The 20883-nt window shown below is 42.2% G+C and overlaps 2 protein-coding genes across 4 annotated transcripts in view; one reads left to right on the top strand and one right to left on the bottom strand.

Moving 5' to 3' along the window:
• Positions 1-1249: 1249 nt before the first annotated feature.
• LOC115165582 (rab GDP dissociation inhibitor alpha) lies at positions 1250-9115 on the top strand. Its single transcript, XM_029718786.1, has 11 exons — positions 1250-1622; positions 2449-2556; positions 2764-2863; positions 3205-3339; positions 3501-3699; positions 3870-4001; positions 4230-4329; positions 4658-4829; positions 5252-5396; positions 5933-5987; positions 6107-9115. The coding sequence occupies exons 1-11, from the start codon at positions 1578-1580 to the stop codon at positions 6257-6259; spliced, it is 1344 nt and encodes a 447-aa protein (XP_029574646.1). The 5' UTR covers positions 1250-1577; the 3' UTR covers positions 6260-9115.
• Positions 9116-9275: 160 nt separating this feature from the next.
• LOC115165580 (inter-alpha-trypsin inhibitor heavy chain H6) overlaps positions 9276-20883 on the bottom strand; it is a 41109-nt gene continuing 29501 nt past the window's right edge. For 2 of the 3 annotated variants that reach the window (XM_029718780.1, XM_029718782.1), the window contains 8 exons: positions 12175-12207; positions 11852-11869; positions 11634-11675; positions 11470-11493; positions 11306-11356; positions 11105-11218; positions 10459-10860; positions 9276-10322 (listed from right to left, as the gene is read on the bottom strand). In XM_029718780.1, the coding sequence (XP_029574640.1) occupies positions 10063-10322; positions 10459-10860; positions 11105-11218; positions 11306-11356; positions 11470-11493; positions 11634-11675; positions 11852-11869; positions 12175-12207 (944 nt within the window). In that variant the 3' untranslated portion in view covers positions 9276-10062. The remainder of the gene's footprint in view (positions 10323-10458; positions 10861-11104; positions 11219-11305; positions 11357-11469; positions 11494-11633; positions 11676-11851; positions 11870-12174; positions 12208-20883) is intronic. The other variant, XM_029718781.1, reaches the window with a different exon arrangement.

Raw genomic sequence — 20883 nt, 5'->3', positions numbered from 1 at the left:
TTTTTAACTCAGGCTGTTAAAGGAACTGTGCGCACTGTTTTGGGGAAACGTGTCGTTAAGTAAACCGTCACGAACGGAACGTACCCCTGCCCTGCCCTAGAGCAAAGACACTTACAAATGCAACATCAAGCTTCTTTTTTTTTGCAAAGAAATAAAACGAATTGCAGTAGGTAAAGAAGAAAATATCCCAAAATAGCTAGATTATTTTGCAATTGATTTACCACCACAATATTTGAGATTTTATCAAATTAGATAAGGATCTGTGAGATTATATAATCATTATGTTATGATTAGCCTTTGATTCCTAGCAACGAAGGCCTATTGATTGTAGGCCTGTCAATTGTCTATCTGTGAAGGCCTGTCAATTGTCTATCTGTGTAGGCCTGTCAATTGTCTATCTGTGAACATCTGATAAAGTAATTGAAAGGCTATTTATTATAGACCCCTCATTAGGCCTAATCTCAGAATATTGTTGAATAATATGGGATTTTTAAAGTAAACCGGACGTTTTGTTGTCCGAGAAACCTGGGGCGCTCTCCTTGGTCCTGAAACGAGGACCTGAGTGGACCGTCAGAGCGGGTCACGTTAATGCTGATATGAGTGACAGCTAACGTGCGCATATTTCCGGCCTTCGTTTTCGTTGTTGTCAGTCATCGATATGGTCAATATGTAGGGGGCCCCTAGACCTAGTCAAATATGGTGGTGTTATAGTATAAATAACTAGGCAGTTGGACATGTTCATGTCTGTCTAATCTTGAGGAGGAATTAGCCTATATGGCTAAAATAAATGTTTTTTTATATGCCACCATGAATAGGCTACACAAAGTAGCCAACATAATGAGCAAGATTAATATTATGTTATTCTTTAGTCTACACCGCGGATGTTACTTTTAGCCTATAAACACGCCTAGTTGACTAGGCCCATAGAAGACATAGCTACCGGTAACTATTTTCAGGCTTTTATCAGTCTTCTGAGCTTTTTCATAACAGCAGTGTTGGCGGAGGAATACTACTGCATCCGCAATTGCTGCGCCTACCGCAATGAAGATGACTGAAGGGGAAAACAAAATACATCTAATGTCTAATCAGGCAATAGAATATCATTGAAAAATGTAAAAAAAAAAGAAAAAAAAAAAAAGAAGAAGAAATCTAGCCTTTTTATGAATAGCGTAAGCATACAATAACATAACTGTTTAAATGTGAGGAGGGACAGTTTGAGGTTTCTCTGTTTCGTCTGTTGTGAGACTAGGGGTGTAGCCTTAGTGTGAGGCGCAGACGCAAGGGATGTGCCCTACTTTCCGACGCGAATGCATCATTGCTGTTCCACAGCGTTCCATGGTTAGGGCCATCTTTGGTCGTTCTTGCCGGTGACAGAGTGTGGACCATATTCCACTTATAAATTATAACTGATTATAAATAAATACATACTAACTTAAAACGGCATCTAACCAACATACACTTTCTAAAAAGAAACGGGGACAAATTGCGTCCGTTCTTCCACTTGGTTTCCTTTCCTGCCAATTCCCTGAAATTTCACAAGGCAAAAGAGGGCGAGACTGGAGAGGCGGTGATACAACATGGATGAGGAATATGATGTGATCGTTTTGGGCACCGGACTCACGGTAAGTAGTCTAATCAATTGTATTTGCTTCACATTAAGGCATGGCTTGGTGATATAGCATACTCAACTTTACATTTATGAAGTTTGCCTATGTTTTCTTATTCATCCAATAATGCAATTGATAGGAGCATCTGCATCCCTGGCTGACTTTAGGAAAATGTGATGGTAAATAGCCTATCTGCCCCAAAGCTAATAAGATATCTTTGAATAATGGATACAAGTAGGCAACGATTTATTTGGATACATTTGTGTTGTCAATGCATTGTTCATTCGTTGTGCAGCATCTTTAGGCGTAGCCCCAGAGTGATGGTGTAGTGGCCTTCATTGAACAGCATTTGCGCAGGTCTGAGAATGGTTTTAAATAAATAGAACCTCTCCCTAGTGTATAATGTTTCGTAGACTCGCCTCAGTCATCACACCCTGTTCCATATTCGAGGCACATGTGTACAGAGTTTACAATAAGACAAAGCCAACATTATACATAAAATGAATATTTTTTTAGTGCAGACAGTTTATGATTTAGCCTGGATATGAACAATATCCGCTACACTCATTTCATTTGGGGTGGCAGATGCAGAGATAAAAAGTGTATTTTCTTTATTTATACTACAATTGTTCGTTTTTTTTATGAATAGTATTATTTTTATTATTAGTACAGTATTATTGTTATGGCTCAGACATCGGCTCGCGCTTGCATACATCTTGTCCCTCCCTCTTACACCCCCCCCCCCCCCCCCCCCCCCCCATCTCTCCCTCCTGATACACACACACAATTGCTTTTTTTAATACGAATGTTGATTCATATTTTGCCTTTCATTGCGTTTTAGGAATGCATCCTCTCTGGGATCATGTCTGTGAATGGAAAGAAAGTTCTGCACATGGACAGGAACCCCTACTATGGAGGTGAAAGCTCCTCCATCACCCCTCTGGAAGAGGTAAGGCCGTAGAACATTGTGGATCTAATGGTCATCATTTTGTGTCAATATCCACTCAAATATTCAATCATATTTAATATATTCCAAAGTCCCACCCAGCCCTCCATGGTTTAAGTCAGATATTTCATTCTCCTTTATTTTCCTTTCACTTCATTTGTAAGTGTATTTATTGATGTTTTCACTCGTGCATATATTTCCCTTCCACAGCTGTACAAGCGGTTTGAACTGCCTGACAGCCCTCCAGAGTCTATGGGTCGTGGAAGAGACTGGAACGTGGACCTCATCCCCAAATTTCTTATGGCCAATGGTCAGTTGCGCAATTTTGTTTTTTGTTTGCAAATGACAGAAACAATTAAACCTATTAGATTAATGAATATTCCTGTTACCAGTCGATACATACAGAACCAATCGGCACACCAATAGCCTCAATCATAAATCATGTTGCTCAGTTACTCAACGTATTCATGTATGCAGACCATCACCACATCATGAGTATAAGTAGGAAGCAGAATTTACCCAACAAAAAATGTAAATCGCCATCATGATACCAATAAAGCAAAATATGGCATGGCTATTGACGAAACATGGTGATACCTTGAAGTTATTAAATGAAAACCATCCTTTCTGTCTGACAATCCAATAAAACAGGTCAGCTTGTGAAAATGCTGCTATACACAGAAGTGACACGATACCTGGACTTCAAAGTAGTGGAGGGTAGTTTTGTGTACAAGGGAGGAAAGATCTACAAGGTGCCCTCAACTGAGACTGAGGCGCTAGCTTCAAGTAAGTTTGAATATACAGTAAACTGTACTTTAGATTGTGTTGTGAGTTTGCTATATGAACCATCAAAGTTGACATTTATTAACGTTTTCCTGCTATATATACAGTATAGTGTCATATATGAGGCAGAGCTTTCACTTTTGTTTTTGTCACGTGTCCTCCAGATCTTATGGGTATGTTTGAGAAGAGAAGGTTCCGGAAATTCCTCGTGTTTGTGGCCAACTTTGACGAGAACGACCCTAAGACCTTCGAGGGCGTCGACCCCAAAGTCACCACCATGAGAGATGTGTACAAGAAGTTTGACCTGGGTCAGGATGTTGTCGACTTCACTGGCCACGCCCTGGCCCTCTACAGGACAGACGAGTAAGAGCACTTAGATTGATTACTATTCGCTAATAAGATTTAGCCTGGGCCAGGGCCTATCAGGAAGTAAACTGAAATTCCAAATTAATGCTTTGAAAAGCATTGAGGAAATTTGAATGTCCTCAATGCACACCCTGAGTCCTATTGATCATGTGTCTCCCTTTCTCCAGCTACCTTGATGTGCCCTGTTTGGAGACTATCAATCGTATCAAGCTGTACAGTGAATCCCTGGCCCGATATGGGAAAAGCCCCTACCTGTACCCCCTCTATGGCCTGGGGGAGCTGCCTCAAGGATTTGCCAGGTCTGTATGTTACATTTGTAATCCCTAAATCTCTATGTCCTTTCGTTAGTAAGACAAAGCTGTGCATGTTGAATTCTGATCTTACGTCACTCTGGATAAGGATAAAAGAGTCTGCTAAAGATAACTGACTAAATTGTAAATGTAAAATGTCTTCAATCGTGTATTAGCATATTATTAGCATATTTATAATAAAGTATAATTCATAGTCTCTCTCTCATACATTGTTAGGTTGAGTGCAATTTATGGAGGAACCTACATGCTCAACAAACCAGTGGAGGAGATAGTGATGGAGGATGGCCATGTGGTGGGAGTGAAGTCTGAGGGAGAGGTAAAATCCCCATCTAATCAGTTCTATAAAACCACAATCTAATCTATCTAATCGGTTCTATAAAACCACAATCTAATCTATCTATAAAATCTCAATCTAATCAGTTCTATAAAATCACAATGTAATCTTTCTATAAAAATCACTCTAAACTATAAATAAAATCACAATCTAATATGTCTATAAGATCTAATCTCTTTACCTTATAGTAACGTAGTCAATGCACTGAAGAAAAGTGAACAATACCTGCACATATACAATTTGTAGAAGAGAGAAAGTACAGTATGTTAGATTGACATTGTTGTCTTCTATATTGTCCTTCCCTTGTCAGGTGGCTCGGTGCAAACAGCTGATCTGTGACCCCAGCTACATCCAGGACCGCGTGCGTAAGGCAGGTCAGGTGATCAGGGTCATTTGTATCCTCAGCCACCCGATCAAGGACACCAACGACGCCAACTCCTGTCAGATCATCATCCCCCAGAACCAGGTCAACCGCAAGTCAGGTGAGGGGTGGACCAAATACAGGTTTACTAAGATGGGATGTTTCTGACTTCCTGTTGTCAGATGTTCTCTCTACCAGTAAGTTTACCTCACATAAAGTACAATAGCAGTGTTGTTGGAGATTGAAAAAGTCTGGAATAGTCCAGAAAAGTAAAATTGTAAAATCTCAATCGAATACACAATTAGGTATCAGAAAAGCAAAGTGACTGCCACAGAACATATTTGTCAGGCATATTTTATACTTAAGCAATAAGGCATGAGGGGGTGTGGTATATGGCCAATATACCACGGCTAAGGGCTGTTCTTATGCACAGCGCAACGTGGAGTGCCTGGACACAGTCCTTAGCCGTGATATATTGGCCATATATCACAAACCCTCTTTTCCTTATCCCTAAACTGATCTAACTTGTGTTCTGTCCTCCAGACATCTACGTGTGTATGATCTCCTATGCCCACAATGTGGCGGCCCAGGGGAAGTACATTGCCATTGTCAGCACCACTGTGGAGACCAACGAGCCTGAGGCTGAGATAGAGCCTGCTCTGGAGCTGCTGGAGCCCATTGACCAGAAGTGTGTCTCTACTCCCTCTTCTCTACTACCTCTTCCTCCTCTTTACTACTCTCTTCTTCCTCTGCTCTTCTCCCTCTTCCTCCTCTCTGCTCCCTCTTGTCTTCTCCCTCTTCCTTCTGTCTTCTCCTCCTCTCTACTCCCTCCTCTCCTCTTCTCCCTCCCACTTCTCTGATTGTCTTGGTCCTCTGTAGTTCAGTTGATAGAGCATATGGTGCTTGCAACACCAGGAAAGTGGGTTCAATTCCCGGGACCACCCATACATAACATTTATGCATGCATGACTAAGTCGCGTTTGGATAAAAGCATCTGCTAAATGGCATATATTATAATTTACACTTTAGTCATTTAGTAGATGCTATTATCCAGAGCGACTTACATATTATGTATTTATATATATTATACTGTGTATCTTGTGTTGTTTCATCACTGTCCTAAACTGAGCTTGTACGATGTGTGCTGTCACAAATGAATAAAATGAATAGCAGTAAGGATGCTTTTGTAAGTCAATAACTGACGTCTTCCCTCTTTATCTGTAGGTTTGTGTCCCTCAGTGACCTCTATGAGCCCACAGACGACGGTACTGAGAGTCAGGTGAGTCAAACACATCTAGATATACCTCCTATATTGCTAAAACACCACCTTTCTGAGACATGTTTTAGGACAAGGCAGTGGAGTGAAAAAAAATTGGTGTGATTTTATGTCTCGTTCAGATATTTGCCTCGTCGGCCTACGACGCCACCACTCACTTCGAGACCACCTGCAACGACATCAAGGACATCTACAAGCGTATGACCGGAAGCGACTTTGACTTTGAGAACATGAAACGCAAACAGAACGATGTGTTTGGGGAGGATGAGCAATGAGGAGGGAGGGGCATCAGGGAGAGGGCGGGGCAGAGAAGGGAAAGAAGAGGGGGTTAATGGAAGAAGGCAGAACATATGGATGAGGTGGTAGAGGGCAGGGTAAAGAGTACAACGGGTAACAAGTTAGATCATTTACAGATTGTAGGGGCAGGGTACTGGGTAGGGTACCTTATATGGGAGATGGTGGGAGTGTTCAGGGGAGTTCTAGAAGGTTCTAGAGTAGACAGGGAGGTTCTGCCTTCCGGTTGTCCTCCTTTTTTCCCCCTCCTTCTGAGGTCTCCATACTCAAACATAATTAAAACACACACACAGCACATTGTTCCAAGACTCACATTCCCTATCTCTATCTCTCACTGAAAGGCAGAGTTGATATGGTCTCTCATTCCATTTTAAACTACGTCTAAACTATGATCATTAGAGGTAGACCGATTCATTGTTGTTGCAATTTCAAAAGCCTTTTCACTTTTCGACATGCATGAATACACAGTAGTATTGCACATAGAGCGTTCTGAAGGCTGGGCCATTCTCACACTGATCATTCCCTCCTGTCAACCCTGCTTTCACCCTGTTCTCTTCCTACTATTTAACCTGTGTTACTTATTTACATAGACAACTGCTCTTTTTTTGGCAAATCTCTCTCTCGGTCAGACAAAATGTTTTAAAATGAAAAGTTATAATATCAATAGGCTGTTCTGTCAAACTGATAGTGCTCACTTTGCAGTGCTGCTGTGTTCTCTGTGCTAGTAGTTAAACTAACCGGTGGCTAACTGTTCTGTTGTCCCTAAAACCCCGTTTTATTTCTCTGTTTGTTGTGTGATGTCAAAGTTACGATTTGAATGGTTTCCGTTCGTTATTTTTTCATTGTTAAGAGTTTTTATTTCTCAACGTTTGGTGAGCATTTTCACTTGCTGAAGTTATGAAGTTTACTGAATTTGAAATGGAAACATGGACTGTAGTACTCTGAAGTGGACTTTGATGTCAAACTGAAAAGGGAATGTGTTGTGTAGAAGAGTGAGAGAGGGCGGTTACAGTGAGGGTCTGTCTGGAGGCTAGGCATGTTGGTGAGGTTACATGAATACATTTTTCATGAAATGAGAAAGTCTAAACAGTGTCCTTGGGATGTCCCAACTGATGTCACCCCATTGAAGTTGAAAATGGTTAAGGTAAGGGTCAAGGTTAGGTAAGGGTTATGGTTAGGTTTAGGATAGGGACGTCCCAAGGATAGCACTGAGTTGTACTCAAATAGGAAATCCAATCACTACATGTTGAGATACGATGAAGCAAGGTGATAAAAACGAATGTAGTTAGGGACTGACACAGATTTGAGATCAGGAAAGTATTGCTTTTGTGTAAAAGAAGGAAGACTGAACTCTCGGCTTGTAGTGAAAGGTAGCTCCAGATCATTGTTGTGGTCTAACTAACCCTTGTTCTGTATGTCACACACAGAGACAAATTCCCTTTAGACTCCTGCTAGGCAACCTTACAGTAGCAAGTGGAGGGGAAAGCGGACACTCCCAAAATGTAAAACACTTAACAGAATGCACCATTACAAAAGGTTCTGAGGCCTCGATATGAAGTGCCTCCCCAGAGTATGAACCAATTGCTTTTACTTGGTTTAAGCCTTAATTTGGGGTCTTATCCAATATGTTTCGGTTTTCAAATAATTTCAGTATATTTAAAAACAATGTTATCTGCCGATCATTCCTCTGCTTATTGATGTCAGTTGGTTGACTTGATGCTGCAAATGTCTTGTGTCTTTCATGACTGCTAACTGTGAACATTGTATTTCCACTAACTACCACCCACAGTCTAATATAACAGCGATAGAATCTCAGAAATTCTAGTCATTCTATTTCTATGGTCTAGTAAATCCTGGGGTTCTGTGGACTTGGCTGGGCCCTAATGTGAATCTCCTCCATTGTAGAAACCCTTAACCTCCATTCTGTCTGACCCTTTAAGGTTCTCTTCATCTATATGTTTCCAGGCATGACATTGTTTTGAGGTTTGGATCTGCAGCTTGGTTAGTTATTTACAGTACATATCAATTGTGGGCAGCAATGCTGAGATAGATGCCACAACATTTCCCTTCAAATATGATTACAGTAACATGGATGACGTTAGTGGGAATTATTGCCTATCCCTTCATGTAGTCCCTCATATCTCTAAACGCCTCCGTTTTTAAGTATTTGGGGAGGCTTTGTGTGTCTTAGTACAATGCTAATTTATTTGATTTCACTGACGTTATGGTGATGGAAGGTAATGCTGAATATGCTTCTCTACTATTAGTTTGTTATATTATCATAACTGATCTCAAAGTGATGCATATATGCCGACTTCATTGTCTTAGTTTTGTTGTATCATGTTTGACCTGATTTAGTGGTTATTACAGTTTTACATGGGTTAAACATTAACAGGTCTTATAACAGGTTGTGATGAAGGACAGTGAGACGATAGCAACAGTCTGGTCCTCAATCATAGGGTTCAATTAACCTTTCAGTCCAGTCATCTTTTAGACTCATTTCTACAGTTTCAGACTGTGCACTGTTTAAACATTGTGTGAGTTTCATACTGGAATTCTGTTACCTTGGTGAATAGTGTTGAGTTTACTCTGCAAGCGTAGCTTGTTATATTTGGGCATTTTTCCCCTTCCTCGATACCAGACGCTGTCTTCTCTTTATTTATTTAAAAGAAAGCCTAAAATGTGGTTTACTGTATTCATTTAAGAGTTTTGGCCTTTGACTAATATTATTGATGACATCCCTTGAAATTGCCGAAAACATAGGGCAGACGGAGAAGTAAACAACTTACAGTCCTTTGTTTGATCACTAGTATGTGAACAATGTCTTGTGTAACAAATAAAATGAATTAAACTATGAACAAAATGATATAAAAAAAATTAAAAGCACATGGCAAACCTGAAAAGTCAAATCCAAAGTGTCTGAGAGTCAATGTGTTTTAACAGAACTAAATCTTGTGTAAAACTACCTATCCCAATAAGACCAAAACGAGTTCCATAGACAATTTATAAGATTTAGTCATTTTAGGAATATACATACTATATATATACACACACAACTCTGACACTTTATAAAATTCCACATTGCTCAAATCATCTATTAATATATTTGTTATAACATTGGAATTATAAAAGTACTTATGAAACATGATTTCTGTGAAGGGGAGTTTGGAATTAGCTGTATGTGAAGATCAAACAGCATTTGTCTGCAGAAGTATACAGAAAATTAAGATCTTGCTGTTGCAATGTTAACGGCAGAAGGAGAAGTCTGTCACTATTGTTGTTTCAGAAAGGACTGGTGCAATGACATCATCCCATCTCCTTTATTTATTCATGTCTGACACCTGTGTGAATTACCTCATCATACTTACTGGACTCTCCCTCTGTCTCTCACTATTTTTCTCTTTGTATCGGTCTCTCTCATTTTCTCTTTTGCATCTGTCTCTTGTTCTCTTTTGCCCTCTCTTTTCTCTGTCTCGGATTTGTCTCTCTTTTTCCTCTCATAATCATGAATATGCATTCGTGCACACTGCTACCGGTGCTCTCAGAGAGTAATAACTCACTATGTGACATTGGTATTGAAGGCTAGCCAGCAGCACCCTAGTCCCAGTGCTGTTTGTCCTTAGAGTTTCCCATGGCCTGAGCTACCCAGCTTTGAGGTGGAGGGGATAGCTAGATGAGTGTCTCGGTTCCAATCTCCATACCACTTAATATAAAGCAATGTATTAGGCATGTATAGTATTCTAACTAGTGCTAGGGTGGACATTTGAAAAGAGCCAGTGAGTATTTACAGGTGATCCACCACATAGCTCTGGTAGGGATGCCCCAGCAGTCTCTCCACCTGTGCCTTGGGCACGACCCAACAACTTCCCAGGTGACCTTTCCTCACCGTGTCCTTCAGGGTCTTGTCCTGTAGGGTGACGGGCATGTGTATCACCCCCCACCTCAGCACCCCCCTGGACAGCACCCTCTCTTTACTGGGCTGACGCAGTGTGTCACGAGGGTCCTTCATCAGCGTGACACGCATGTCAGCATGCTGGAACTGGCCTGTTGGGACAAGAGAACAATCACTAAATCATTACATATTTTTCTAAATCCCTTTATACAGCAGGGGCTTTAGGGTCAGGTGCAAAAATACAAAGAAACCAGTTGAAAGTACTTTAAGAGGGATAAAGGAATGTACCCAGTAGGCCTTTGGTTGAAGGAGAGAGGCCCTGTCCATCAGTGATGTAGAATCCGAGGTGTGCCATCTGCAGGTAGCTGGGCTGTTTGTAGTGGTGGAAGAGAACCAGGAAACGAATGTGCTTCGTCAGCTCGATCCAACAGCTCTGATGGAAGTCATCTCTGCTTTCCATGGAAACCATCACGCCCTGCCTTGTCACAGATCCCTCCTGATCTGTGTGTAGGGTGTCCCGCCCCTCCCCCTCCACCACCACGGCATCCAATGAGAGGGTGATCATTATGGCGCCCAGCACACCTGTCCCGCCCCTGGTGGAGATGGTTATCTGGTCAAAGTACGTACGGGAACGGTCTTCGACATCTTGTTTGGACGGAGCCCACATCAAATGACCATCCACCATGATACCTTAAGCGAGAGGAAGGCAAGGGTTAACTGTGTGTGAGATTATATATATATATATATATATTATATATGCATGGCAGCATTAACAGGATTAATGTGTTCGTATTAATGAATTCCCATTCAATTCTGTTCCTATACAATGTCAGTGTGCTTCTCAAATTATACAGCACATTGCTAAAATGAAATTGCATGCCAGTAATATAATGTGAGAGTTCTGGACTTGTCTTGGTAGTCTGTGCTGACTAACCTCTCTCTGGGTCTTCCAGCAGTCTCAGTACATCATTGGCCCTGCCGTCCACCGTGAAACACAGATTCTGTTTCAGTTTAGGAAGCTGGACCACAAAGTGAGGGTCTCCATCAACTTCAGAATAAAACATGTTGGACATTAAGAAAAACAGGTGAGAAACATTAACTTTCAGTCATATGTTATGTCGTGTAGGCGCCTTACCAGAAGAGGAGAAGACTCTGACAGAGCTCAGTCTGGAGCGGGGGCCCGGCCCTGGAAGGACAACAGTGTCAATCTCATCTATCTGAAGCACTGAAACCAATGACAGGTCAGAGCCTGGCTCTGAAGTACATTCATCTTATGCTAGACTACATAGAAATACTTACGAGGATTTGATGCCGATTCATCCCCTGTAAACATACAAATTCCCCAAAAAGATGTTAAACATCTGTATCAACTTAGAAACATACAAAGTATCCACATGGCCAACACAACTAAACAGTTATATACACACACATTTCTGTATATAGATCTATCAACTATGACTTACAGGAGTCATAGTCGAGGTCATAGTCGTAGGGTGCATCATAATCTGAAAGATGAAATCAGACGGACATCATTAGACACCAGACAGTTAAAACACACCCTCGCCGTGAGCTGGTCTGGGGGCTGTCGTCAGAATCTCTATCGGGGAAACAGATTTTAATATACAACATTCATGTTACAGTGAATCTCTTTTTCATGGCAGGGAAGTAAGAGAGAACTCACCTTTAACCACCTCCATATCTAAAGGAAGACCCGGGAGAAAAAAATAATTACAGTTTAAAGCACCACTTCATCACTTCATATATTTTGTGCAGTAGAATGATTAAATCTACTGGCACACTCTTACATAAAAAGGTTTCCCAAAGGATTCCAGCAGTCCCCAAAGGAGAACCCTTTTTGGTTCCAGGTAGAGCCCTCTGTGTAAAAGGTCCTATATGAAACTCATAGGGGTTCTACCTAGAACCAAAAAGGGTTCTTCAAAGGGGTCTCCTATGGGGACAGCCAAAGAAACCTTTTAGGTTCTAGATAGAGATAAAGGTTTTCACCTTTTCTATGGAGCTGAATGGAAGTAGAGACATCTGGTGGAGAGAAGTGGAACATTTCACAACTAAAAGCAGATTGATAGTACAGTGCCTGTGGTGCATTTGATTATACATTTACATTTAGTCATTTAGCAGATGCTCTTATCCAGAGCGACATACAGTTAGAGTCAAGAAGATCTTTGAGAGAGCGAGAAAGTTGATCAGAGACAGCACACAAGTGTTTTGGAAAGAAAAGGGATACAGGTCTATAGTTTAACATCAGAGGAATTGAGTGTTGGTTTCTTGAGGAGGGGAGCAGCTCAAGACATTTTGAAGTCAGAGGGGACGCAGACAGTGGTCAGGGATGAGTTGATGAGGGAAGTGACGAATAGGAGGTCTCCAGAGATGGTCTGGAGAAGGGGATGGGGTCGAGCAGGCAGGTTGTCGGGTGGCCAGACCTCACTCGTTGCAGGATAAAAGATTAAAAAAATATCCAGGAAAAGCCCATTGAGACCCAGTCTCTTTTTCAAGGGAGACCTGGCCAAGAACGCAGCAACAATCAATACATCATTAAAACATACAACATGATCCAGCCTAAAAAAAAAAGAATTTACACTCCTCCGTAACAAAGTCTCCCATCAATATTTTAAGTTAATTCAGTGGCACTAACATATCTAGATGAAGCATGGATTGTAGACTATTCCATGCCTTTGGTGCACAAGAAGAGAAGGCAGTCTGGCCTAATACTGTAAATGTCCTGGGGACTTTAAGTAGCAACCACCTAGCAGACCAGGTATGGTAACTGCTGGTGGTGTAGGAGACCAGACTACAGAGGTAAAGAAGAGTTTACCCAAAAGGGCTTTGTAGATGAACACATACAAATGTATCTTTCTGTGCATATAAAGTGAGGTCCAAAATACCATTTGGTACAATGTGCAATGGTGGGTGAGTGACTTGGCATTTGTTATAAAATGCAAGGATGCATGATAAACAGAGTCCAGCCTGTCACCATAATCAATTACAGAGAGAAAAGTGGCCTGAACAAGCTTCTTTCTAGCCATAAGAGGGAAGCAAGCCTTAAGAAAATAAAAACCCAATTTCAATTTAAGCTTTGTCACAAGATTATCCACATGAATTTTAAAGGACAACTTGTCATCCAACCAAATACCTAGGTATTTGTAGGATGACCCTTTTTCAATGGTTAAGCCACCAGATGTGACAATGCTAACCTTCTCTGGCAGAGTTCCAGCTCTGGTAAAGGTCATGTTTTTTTTTTTTGTACATTCAAGACCAGTTTGAGACCCTAAAGGGAGGCCTGCTTTGACTGAAAATCAGTCTGGAGCTCTTCAACAGCCTGAACCAGAGAAGGAGCACATGAATATATGACTGTATCATCTGCATATACAGTGGGGAGAACAAGTATTTGATAACCTGCAAAATCGGCAGTGTTTCCTACTTACAAAGCATGTAGAGGTCTGTAATTTTATCATAGGTACACTTCAACTGTGAGAGACGGAATCTAAAACAAAAATCCAGAAAATCACATTGTATGATTTTTAAGTAATTAATTTGCATTTTATTGCACTCTGAATGAGGCCCAGTCAACATGAGCATTTGTATGTCTAGCTTGAGCCCAAGAGATATTTCTCTTTCTAATGAATTTACTGTCTCTTCACTGAGACCAATGTTTCTGAGTCTAGCTAGCAACAATTCATGGTCAACTGAATCAAAGGCCTTTGATAAATCCACAAACAGAGCAGAACACTGTTACTTTTTATCAAGTGCATTAATGTCATTTGCCACTGCCATAGCTGCAGTTGTGGTGCTGTGTCCCGATCTAAAGCCAGTCTGAACCCCGCTCAGTATGTTCTTTTCAATTAAGATGTTTAACTGTGAGTTCACTAGGGATTCATAGACTTTGGCCAGGATAGGGAGTTTAGAGATAGATGCTAATAACTAGCGTCCTGAGGGATCGCCACCCTTTAGCAGTGGGAGGACATAAGCTGATTTCCTAATGCTGGGTATGGAATTGGTCAAGAGACTCAAGTTGAAAATGTGAGCCACAGGTTAAGTAATAATACCAGCTGCTATCTTTAAGAGGTAGGGGTCCAGGTTGTCTGGACCTGCACATTTTTTTGTGTCTATTGCCTTTAGTGCTTTTCGAGACCTCAGTATAAGAAACAGGCTCAAAATTAAAATGGTTCACATGAGGGCCTATATCATAGTTGACTGTAACAGAGCTTACATTAGAGGCCTGGGCCCCACCATTATCTAACACTGAACCAGCAGATATGAAGTGCTTGATAAAAACCTTTATCTTTCACTTCATTAGAATCCATCATTAAATGGACAGGAAGGCCAGAGGATACATTAGAACCTGGCACTGATTTGATTAGCTTCCAGAACTTGGTAGGGTTGTTTAGGTTCTCTGTGACTGCATTTAAATAGTAATCTGATTTGGACTTCCTGATCAATCCTGTGCATTTGTTTCTTAGCACTCTGAAGGAGGCCCAGTCAACATGAGCATTTGTATGTCTAGCTTGAGCCCAAGAGATATTTCTCTTTCTAATTAATTCTGCCAAGTTATCTGAAAACCAGGGATTGCCCCTTCCACTGATTCTACATTTCTTCAAAGGGGCATGCTCATCACAAATGGACACAAATTTCATATAAAAACAAAAAACAAATTGTCCCTGGCAGTGTCAACATCGGGAATCAGACTTACTCGGTCAATACTTTGGTACAGATCATGTAAGAACGCTTGCTCATCAAACTGTCAAAAATATATTTAAAAAATATAACAGAGTTTGGCTTTGGTTATTGTTGTATTTCTAACACAAGCTATTGCACACTGATCACTGAAATCATTACAGAATATCCCAGTCGATGTGTATTTGTGAGGGGTATTCGTTAGAATAATGTCCAATAGAGATTTGTTAGGTGCTCTGAGATTTGGTCTTGTCGGCGCATTAATTAATTGAGCGAGACTCAGAGTCACACAGTTTAAAAAGAGTCCGATACAGATGTAAGCATGTCCCAGTTCAAATGTCATAAAAAAAACAAATTCAGAGTCATTTAACTTGTGCAGGACATCAGAAAGACAGTTTAGGGCTTCTCCCAAAGCCGGTCTGTAGCAGCCGACTACAGTGATGTGGGAGTCCTTATATAAGCTCGGCAAAAAAAGAAACGTCCCTTTTTCAGGACCCTGTATTTCAAAGATAATTAGTAAAAATCCAAATAACTCCACATATCTTCGTTGTCAAGGGTTTAAACACTGTTTCCCATGCTTGTTCAATGAACCAGAAACAATTAATGAACATGCACCTGTGGAACGGTCGTTAAGACACTAACAGCTTACAGACGGTAGGCAATTAAGGTCACAGTTATGAAAACTTAGGACACTAAAGGAGGCCTTTCTACTGACTATGAAAAACACCAAAAGAAAGATGCCCAGGGTCCCTGCTCATCTGTGTGAACGTGCCTTAGGCATGCTGCAAGGAGGCATGGGGACTGCAGATGTGGCCAGGGCAATAAATTGCAATGTCCGAACTGTAAGACGCCTAAAACAGTGGTACAGGGAGACAGGACAGACAGTGGCAGACCACGTAACACCTGCACAGGATTGGTACATCCGAACATCACACCTGTGGGACAGGTACAGGATGGCAACAACAACTGCCCGAGTTACACCAGGAATGCACAATCCCTCCATCAGTGCTCAGACTGTCCGCAATAGGCCGAGAGAGGCTGGACTGAGGGCGTGTAGACCTGTTGTAAGGCAAGTCCTCACCAGACATCACCAGCAACAACGTCGCCTATGGGCACAAACCCACCGTCACTGGACCAGACAGGACTGGCAAAAAGTGTTTTTGTCTCACCAGCGGTGATGGTCTGATTCGCGTTTATCGTCGAATTAATGAGCATTACAGAGGCCTGTACTCTGGAGCGGGACCAATTTGGAGGTGGAGGGTCCGTCATGGTCTGGGGCGGTGTGTCAAGCATCATTGGACTGAGCTTGTTGTCATTGCAGGCAATCTCAACGCTGTGCATTACAGGTAAGACATCCTCCTCCCTCATGTGGTACCCTTCCTGCAGGCTCATCCTGACATGACCCTCCAGCATGACAATGCCACCAGCCATACTGCTCGTTCTGTGCGTGATTTCCTGCAAGACATGAATGTCAGTGTTCTGCCATGGCCAGCGAAGAGCCCTGATCTCAATCCCATTGAGCACGTCTGGGACCTGTTGGATCGGAGGGTGAGGGCTAGGGCCATTCCCCCCAGAAATGTCCGGGAGCTTGCCTTGGTGGAAGAGTGGGGTAACATCTCACAGCAAGAACTGGCAAATCTGGTGCAGTCCATGAGGAGGAGATGCACTGCAGTAATTAATGCAGCTGGTGGCCACACCAGATACTGACTGTTAGTTTTGATTTTGACCCCCCCCCTTTGTTCTAGGACACATTATTCAATTTCTGTTAGTCACAGGTCTGTGGAACTTGTTCAGTTTATGTCTCAGTTGTTGAGTCTTGTTATGGTCATACAAATATTTACACATGTTAAGTTTGCTGAAAATAAACGCAGTTGATAGTGAGAGAACGTTTCTTTTTTTGCTGAGTTTGCGTTCACTTTAACCGCAAGCAATTCAAAGTGTTTGGCTTTGGTAATCGAAAGAATTGCAGAGGTGTTAAACTCGGATTTAACATGAATTGCAACCCCTCCTCCTTTACTCATCCGATCCGTTCTAAAAACCGTGTACCCATCAATAGAAATCCAGTTATTTGACACAGATTTCTTTAGTCAAGTTTCTGATAAAACCATTGTCTGCATTTGTCATTTTGGCCCATATTCTAATCATGTCTATTTTTGGAAATAGACTTCTGACATTAACATGGAAGAGGCCAAAACCTGCTCTGTTTTTGAAATCATAGGGAGTCGGTAGAGATTACATCGTATCTACCGGCCCAGGGTTTGGTCGCACGTTACCAGAGGTCAACAATAAAAGCATAACAATATATCTGTCGCCCAATGTGTGAGGACTTGGCGGAGCCAGCACCATTGTCAATAAAACAAACTGAGTCTTTAGAGACAGAAAAAAAGTAATTCAATAGTTTGAGATTTTGGAAGTATGCCATCAAGTGTAGGTCCAGTTGCGTTTGAGAGTGGTACAAATGCAATTGCAGAGAGAGACCAATTTCCTGGTGGTATTGACATGGTCTCGGAGCATTTGCAAATTGTAGGGCATAAGGCGAAGATCATTCACTCACCCATTGATCATTCAGCCTATTTAATCCATGATGGCATTGAGTAAAGAGCAGGCACAGTAACAGATACATAATGTCGGTTTTTAGAGGTATTTCAGCACAGGTAGACGTTGTGTACAGTTGTGGCCAAAAGTTTTGAGAATGACACAAATATTAATTTCCAAAGTTTGCTGCTTCAGTGTCTTTAGATATTTTTGTCAGATGTTACTATGGAATACTGAAGTATAATTACAAGCATTTCATAAGTGTCAAAGGCTTTATTGACAATTACATGAAGTTGATGCAGAGTCAATATTTGCAGCGTTGACCCTTCGTTTCAAGACCTCTGCAATCCGCCATGGCATGCTGCCAATTAACTTCTGGGCCACATACTGACTGATGGCAGCCCATTCTTGCATAATCAATGCTTGGAGTTTGTCAGAATTTGTGGGTTTTTGTTTGTCCACCCGCCTCTTGGGGATTGACCACAAGTTCTCAATGGGATTAAGATCTGGGGAGTTTCCTGGCCATGGACCCAAAATATCGATGTTTTGTTTCCCGAGCCACTTAGTTATCACCTTTGCCTTAAGGCAAGGTGCTCCGTCATGCTGGAAAAGGCATTGTTCGTCATCAAACTGTTCCTGGATGGTTGGGAGAAGTTGCTCTCGGAGGATGTGTTGGTACCGTTCTTTATTCATGGCTGTGTTCTTAGGCAAAATTGTGAGTGAGCCCACTCCCTTGGCTGAGAAGCAACCCCACACATGAATGGTCTCAGGATGCTTTACTGTTGGCATGACACAGGACTGATGGTAGCGCTCACCTTGTCTTCTCTGGACAATCTTTTTTCCGGATGCCCCAAACAATCAGAAAGGGGATATATCAGAGAAAATGACTTTACCCCAGTCCTCAGCAGGCCAATCCCTGTATCTTTTGCAGAATATCAGTCTGTCCCTGATGTTTTTCCTGGAGAGAAGTGGCTTCTTTGCTGCCCTTCTTTTTACATTTTACGTCATTTAGCAGACGCTCTTATCCAGAGCGACTTACAGTAGTGAATGCATACATTTCATACAATTTCATACATTTTTTTCATACATTTTCTTTTTTTTTTTTTTTCTGTGCTGGCCCCCCGTGGGAATCGAACCCACAACCCTGGTGTTGCAAACACCATGCTCTACCAACTGAGCTACAAGGAAGGCTATCCAGGCCATCCTCCAGGCCATCCTCCAAAAGTCTTCGCCTCACTGTGCGTGCAGATGCACTCACACCTGCCTGCTGCCATTCCTGAGCAAGCTCTGTACTGGTGGTGCCCCGATCCCGCAGCTGAATCAACTTTAGGAGACGGTCCTGGCACTTGCTGGACTTTCTTGGGCGCCCTGAAGCCTTCTTCACAACAATTGAATTGCTCTCCTTGAAGTTCTTGATGATCCGATAAATGGTTGATTTAGGTGCAATCTTACAGGCAGCAATATCCTTGCCTGTGAAGCCCTTTTGTGCAAAGCAATGATGACGGCACGTGTTTCCTTACAGGTAACCATGGTTGACAGATGAAGAACAATGATTCCAAGCACCACCCTCCTTTTGAAGCTTCCAGTCTGTTATTCAAACTCAATCAGCATGACAGAGGGATCTCCAGCCTTGTCCTCGTCAACACTCACACCTTTGTTAACGAGAGAATCACTGACATGATGTCAGCTGATCCTTTTGTGGCAGGGCTGAAATGCAGTGGAAATGTTTTTGGGGGATTTAGTTCATTTGCATGGCAAAGAGGGACTTTGCAATTAATTGCAATTCATCTGATCACTCTTCATAACATTCTGGAGTATATGCAAATTGCAATCATACAAACTGAAGCAGCGGACTTTGTGAAAATTAATTTGTGTCACTCTCAAAACTTTTGGCCACGACTGTAGAACGTAGATTTTCCCACCGCCCAAGGTGCATTAGGTTTTCCAATCTGATAACCGCTTCTCCACTCCTAGCCTTCAGTGCGCACCTGCGCTCGCGTAGCAGGCATTGCGCGCAGACAGATGCTCCTGACTCGGCGAGTTCCAACTCCAGAAAGGTGTAGAAAAAAATAAAGGCCTTCTCAATCGGAAGTATATTTCGTAAAATAGATCTAAAAATAGTTGTTATATACAGCATCCACCTTCACATCAAAAGTATTTGCTTCTGTAAACAGGATCAGGGTCATTAAAACATAACTCTTAAAACTTTGATCTCAAGGATCACATACAAACGGACAGACTGATTGGCTACCATCTTTGATTTGCTCAATGGCGCTTTCGCCCCTCTCTGTCATCTGGAGAGAGAGGGGAGAAAGTGGTCAAGGCGTAAGGTAGTTCTGTGTGAGTGAGACCAGTGGACTCAATAGGCTGAGTGAATGAGTTGCGGATGTGGTCCACCTTTTTTTCCAAAGTGGTTGACAAAGTTGTCCGCAGATAGGGAGGAGGGAGACTCAATGAGTCACCCAGCCACGGAGCAGGAGAGGAGGGCCGAGAGGAGGGCCTCCTCTCGAGAGGAGAGAGGAGGGCCGGGAGGAAAGTAGACAGTGTGAGTCGTAGTATGCGGAAAGGGAAGAGAGTCGGGTCGAAGAGGCGGAATCAGGAGACAGAAGGGAGAAGGATTTAGCAGAAGGGAGAGATGATAAGATAGAAGAGGAGAGAGTAGTGGGAGAGCGAGAGAGAGAGAGAGAGAAGATTGTGAAGGCGCATGACCATCTGGGTAGGGGCTGAGTGGTTAGGGTTGGAGGAAAGGAGACAGAAAAGGAAAAAGGAAATTAGTGATCAGAGACCTGTGGTGGGGGGGGGGGGGGGGGGGGTTGCAGTGAGATTAGTTGGCAAACAGCCTCTATTTTTTTTATTTCACCTTTATTTAACCAGGTAGGGTAGTTGAGAACAAGTTCTCATTTGCAACTGTGACCTGGCCAAGATAAAGCATAGTAATTCGACACATACAACAACACAGAGGTACACATGGAATAAACAAAGTAAAGATGAGGTCAAGCATATTGTCTGCCTTGTGAGTTGGAGGGGATTGTGAAAAGGTGAGGTCAAGAGGCAAGGAGGGGAAAGGGAGATGTGGAAAGAAATTAATTGAAGGCAGATGTCGGAAGGTGGAAGTCACCAAGTACAAAGAGCAGTGAGCTATTGTCAGGAAATTAGCTTATCAAGGTGTCAAGCCCATTGAGGAACTCTAAGGGCACCTGGTGGGCGATAGATGACAATTGACAGCATGGAATTCAAATGAGAAGATGGACAGGTGAGAGAGGGAGAACAGAGAAAATCTCCACTTAAGAGAAATTAGTAGACCTGTGCCACCACCGGGGACGACCAGATGCTCTCAGACTATGAGAGAAAACATAGTCAGGTGAAAAATAAAGCAGCTGGAGTAGCAGTGCTCTCTGTGGTGATCCATGTCTCCGTCAGGGCCAAAAAGTCAAGGGTATGAAGGGCAGCATAGGCTGAGATGAACTCAACATTCTTGACCGCAGATCA

Source organism: Salmo trutta, chromosome 28 (genome assembly GCF_901001165.1).
Source record: "Salmo trutta chromosome 28, fSalTru1.1, whole genome shotgun sequence".
Taxonomy (NCBI): domain Eukaryota; kingdom Metazoa; phylum Chordata; class Actinopteri; order Salmoniformes; family Salmonidae; genus Salmo; species Salmo trutta.
This window is presented reverse-complemented; position numbering and strand designations above follow the sequence as displayed.

Coding starts and splice junctions, on each gene's coding strand:
- LOC115165582 (XM_029718786.1), top strand. CDS start 1,578: ATGGATGAGGAATATGATGTGATCGTTTTGGGCACCGGACTCACG. Junction 2,557..2,763: donor CCATCACCCCTCTGGAAGAG/GTAAGGCCGTAG, acceptor TCCCTTCCACAG/CTGTACAAGCGGTTTGAACT. Junction 5,397..5,932: donor CTGGAGCCCATTGACCAGAA/GTGTGTCTCTAC, acceptor CTTTATCTGTAG/GTTTGTGTCCCTCAGTGACC.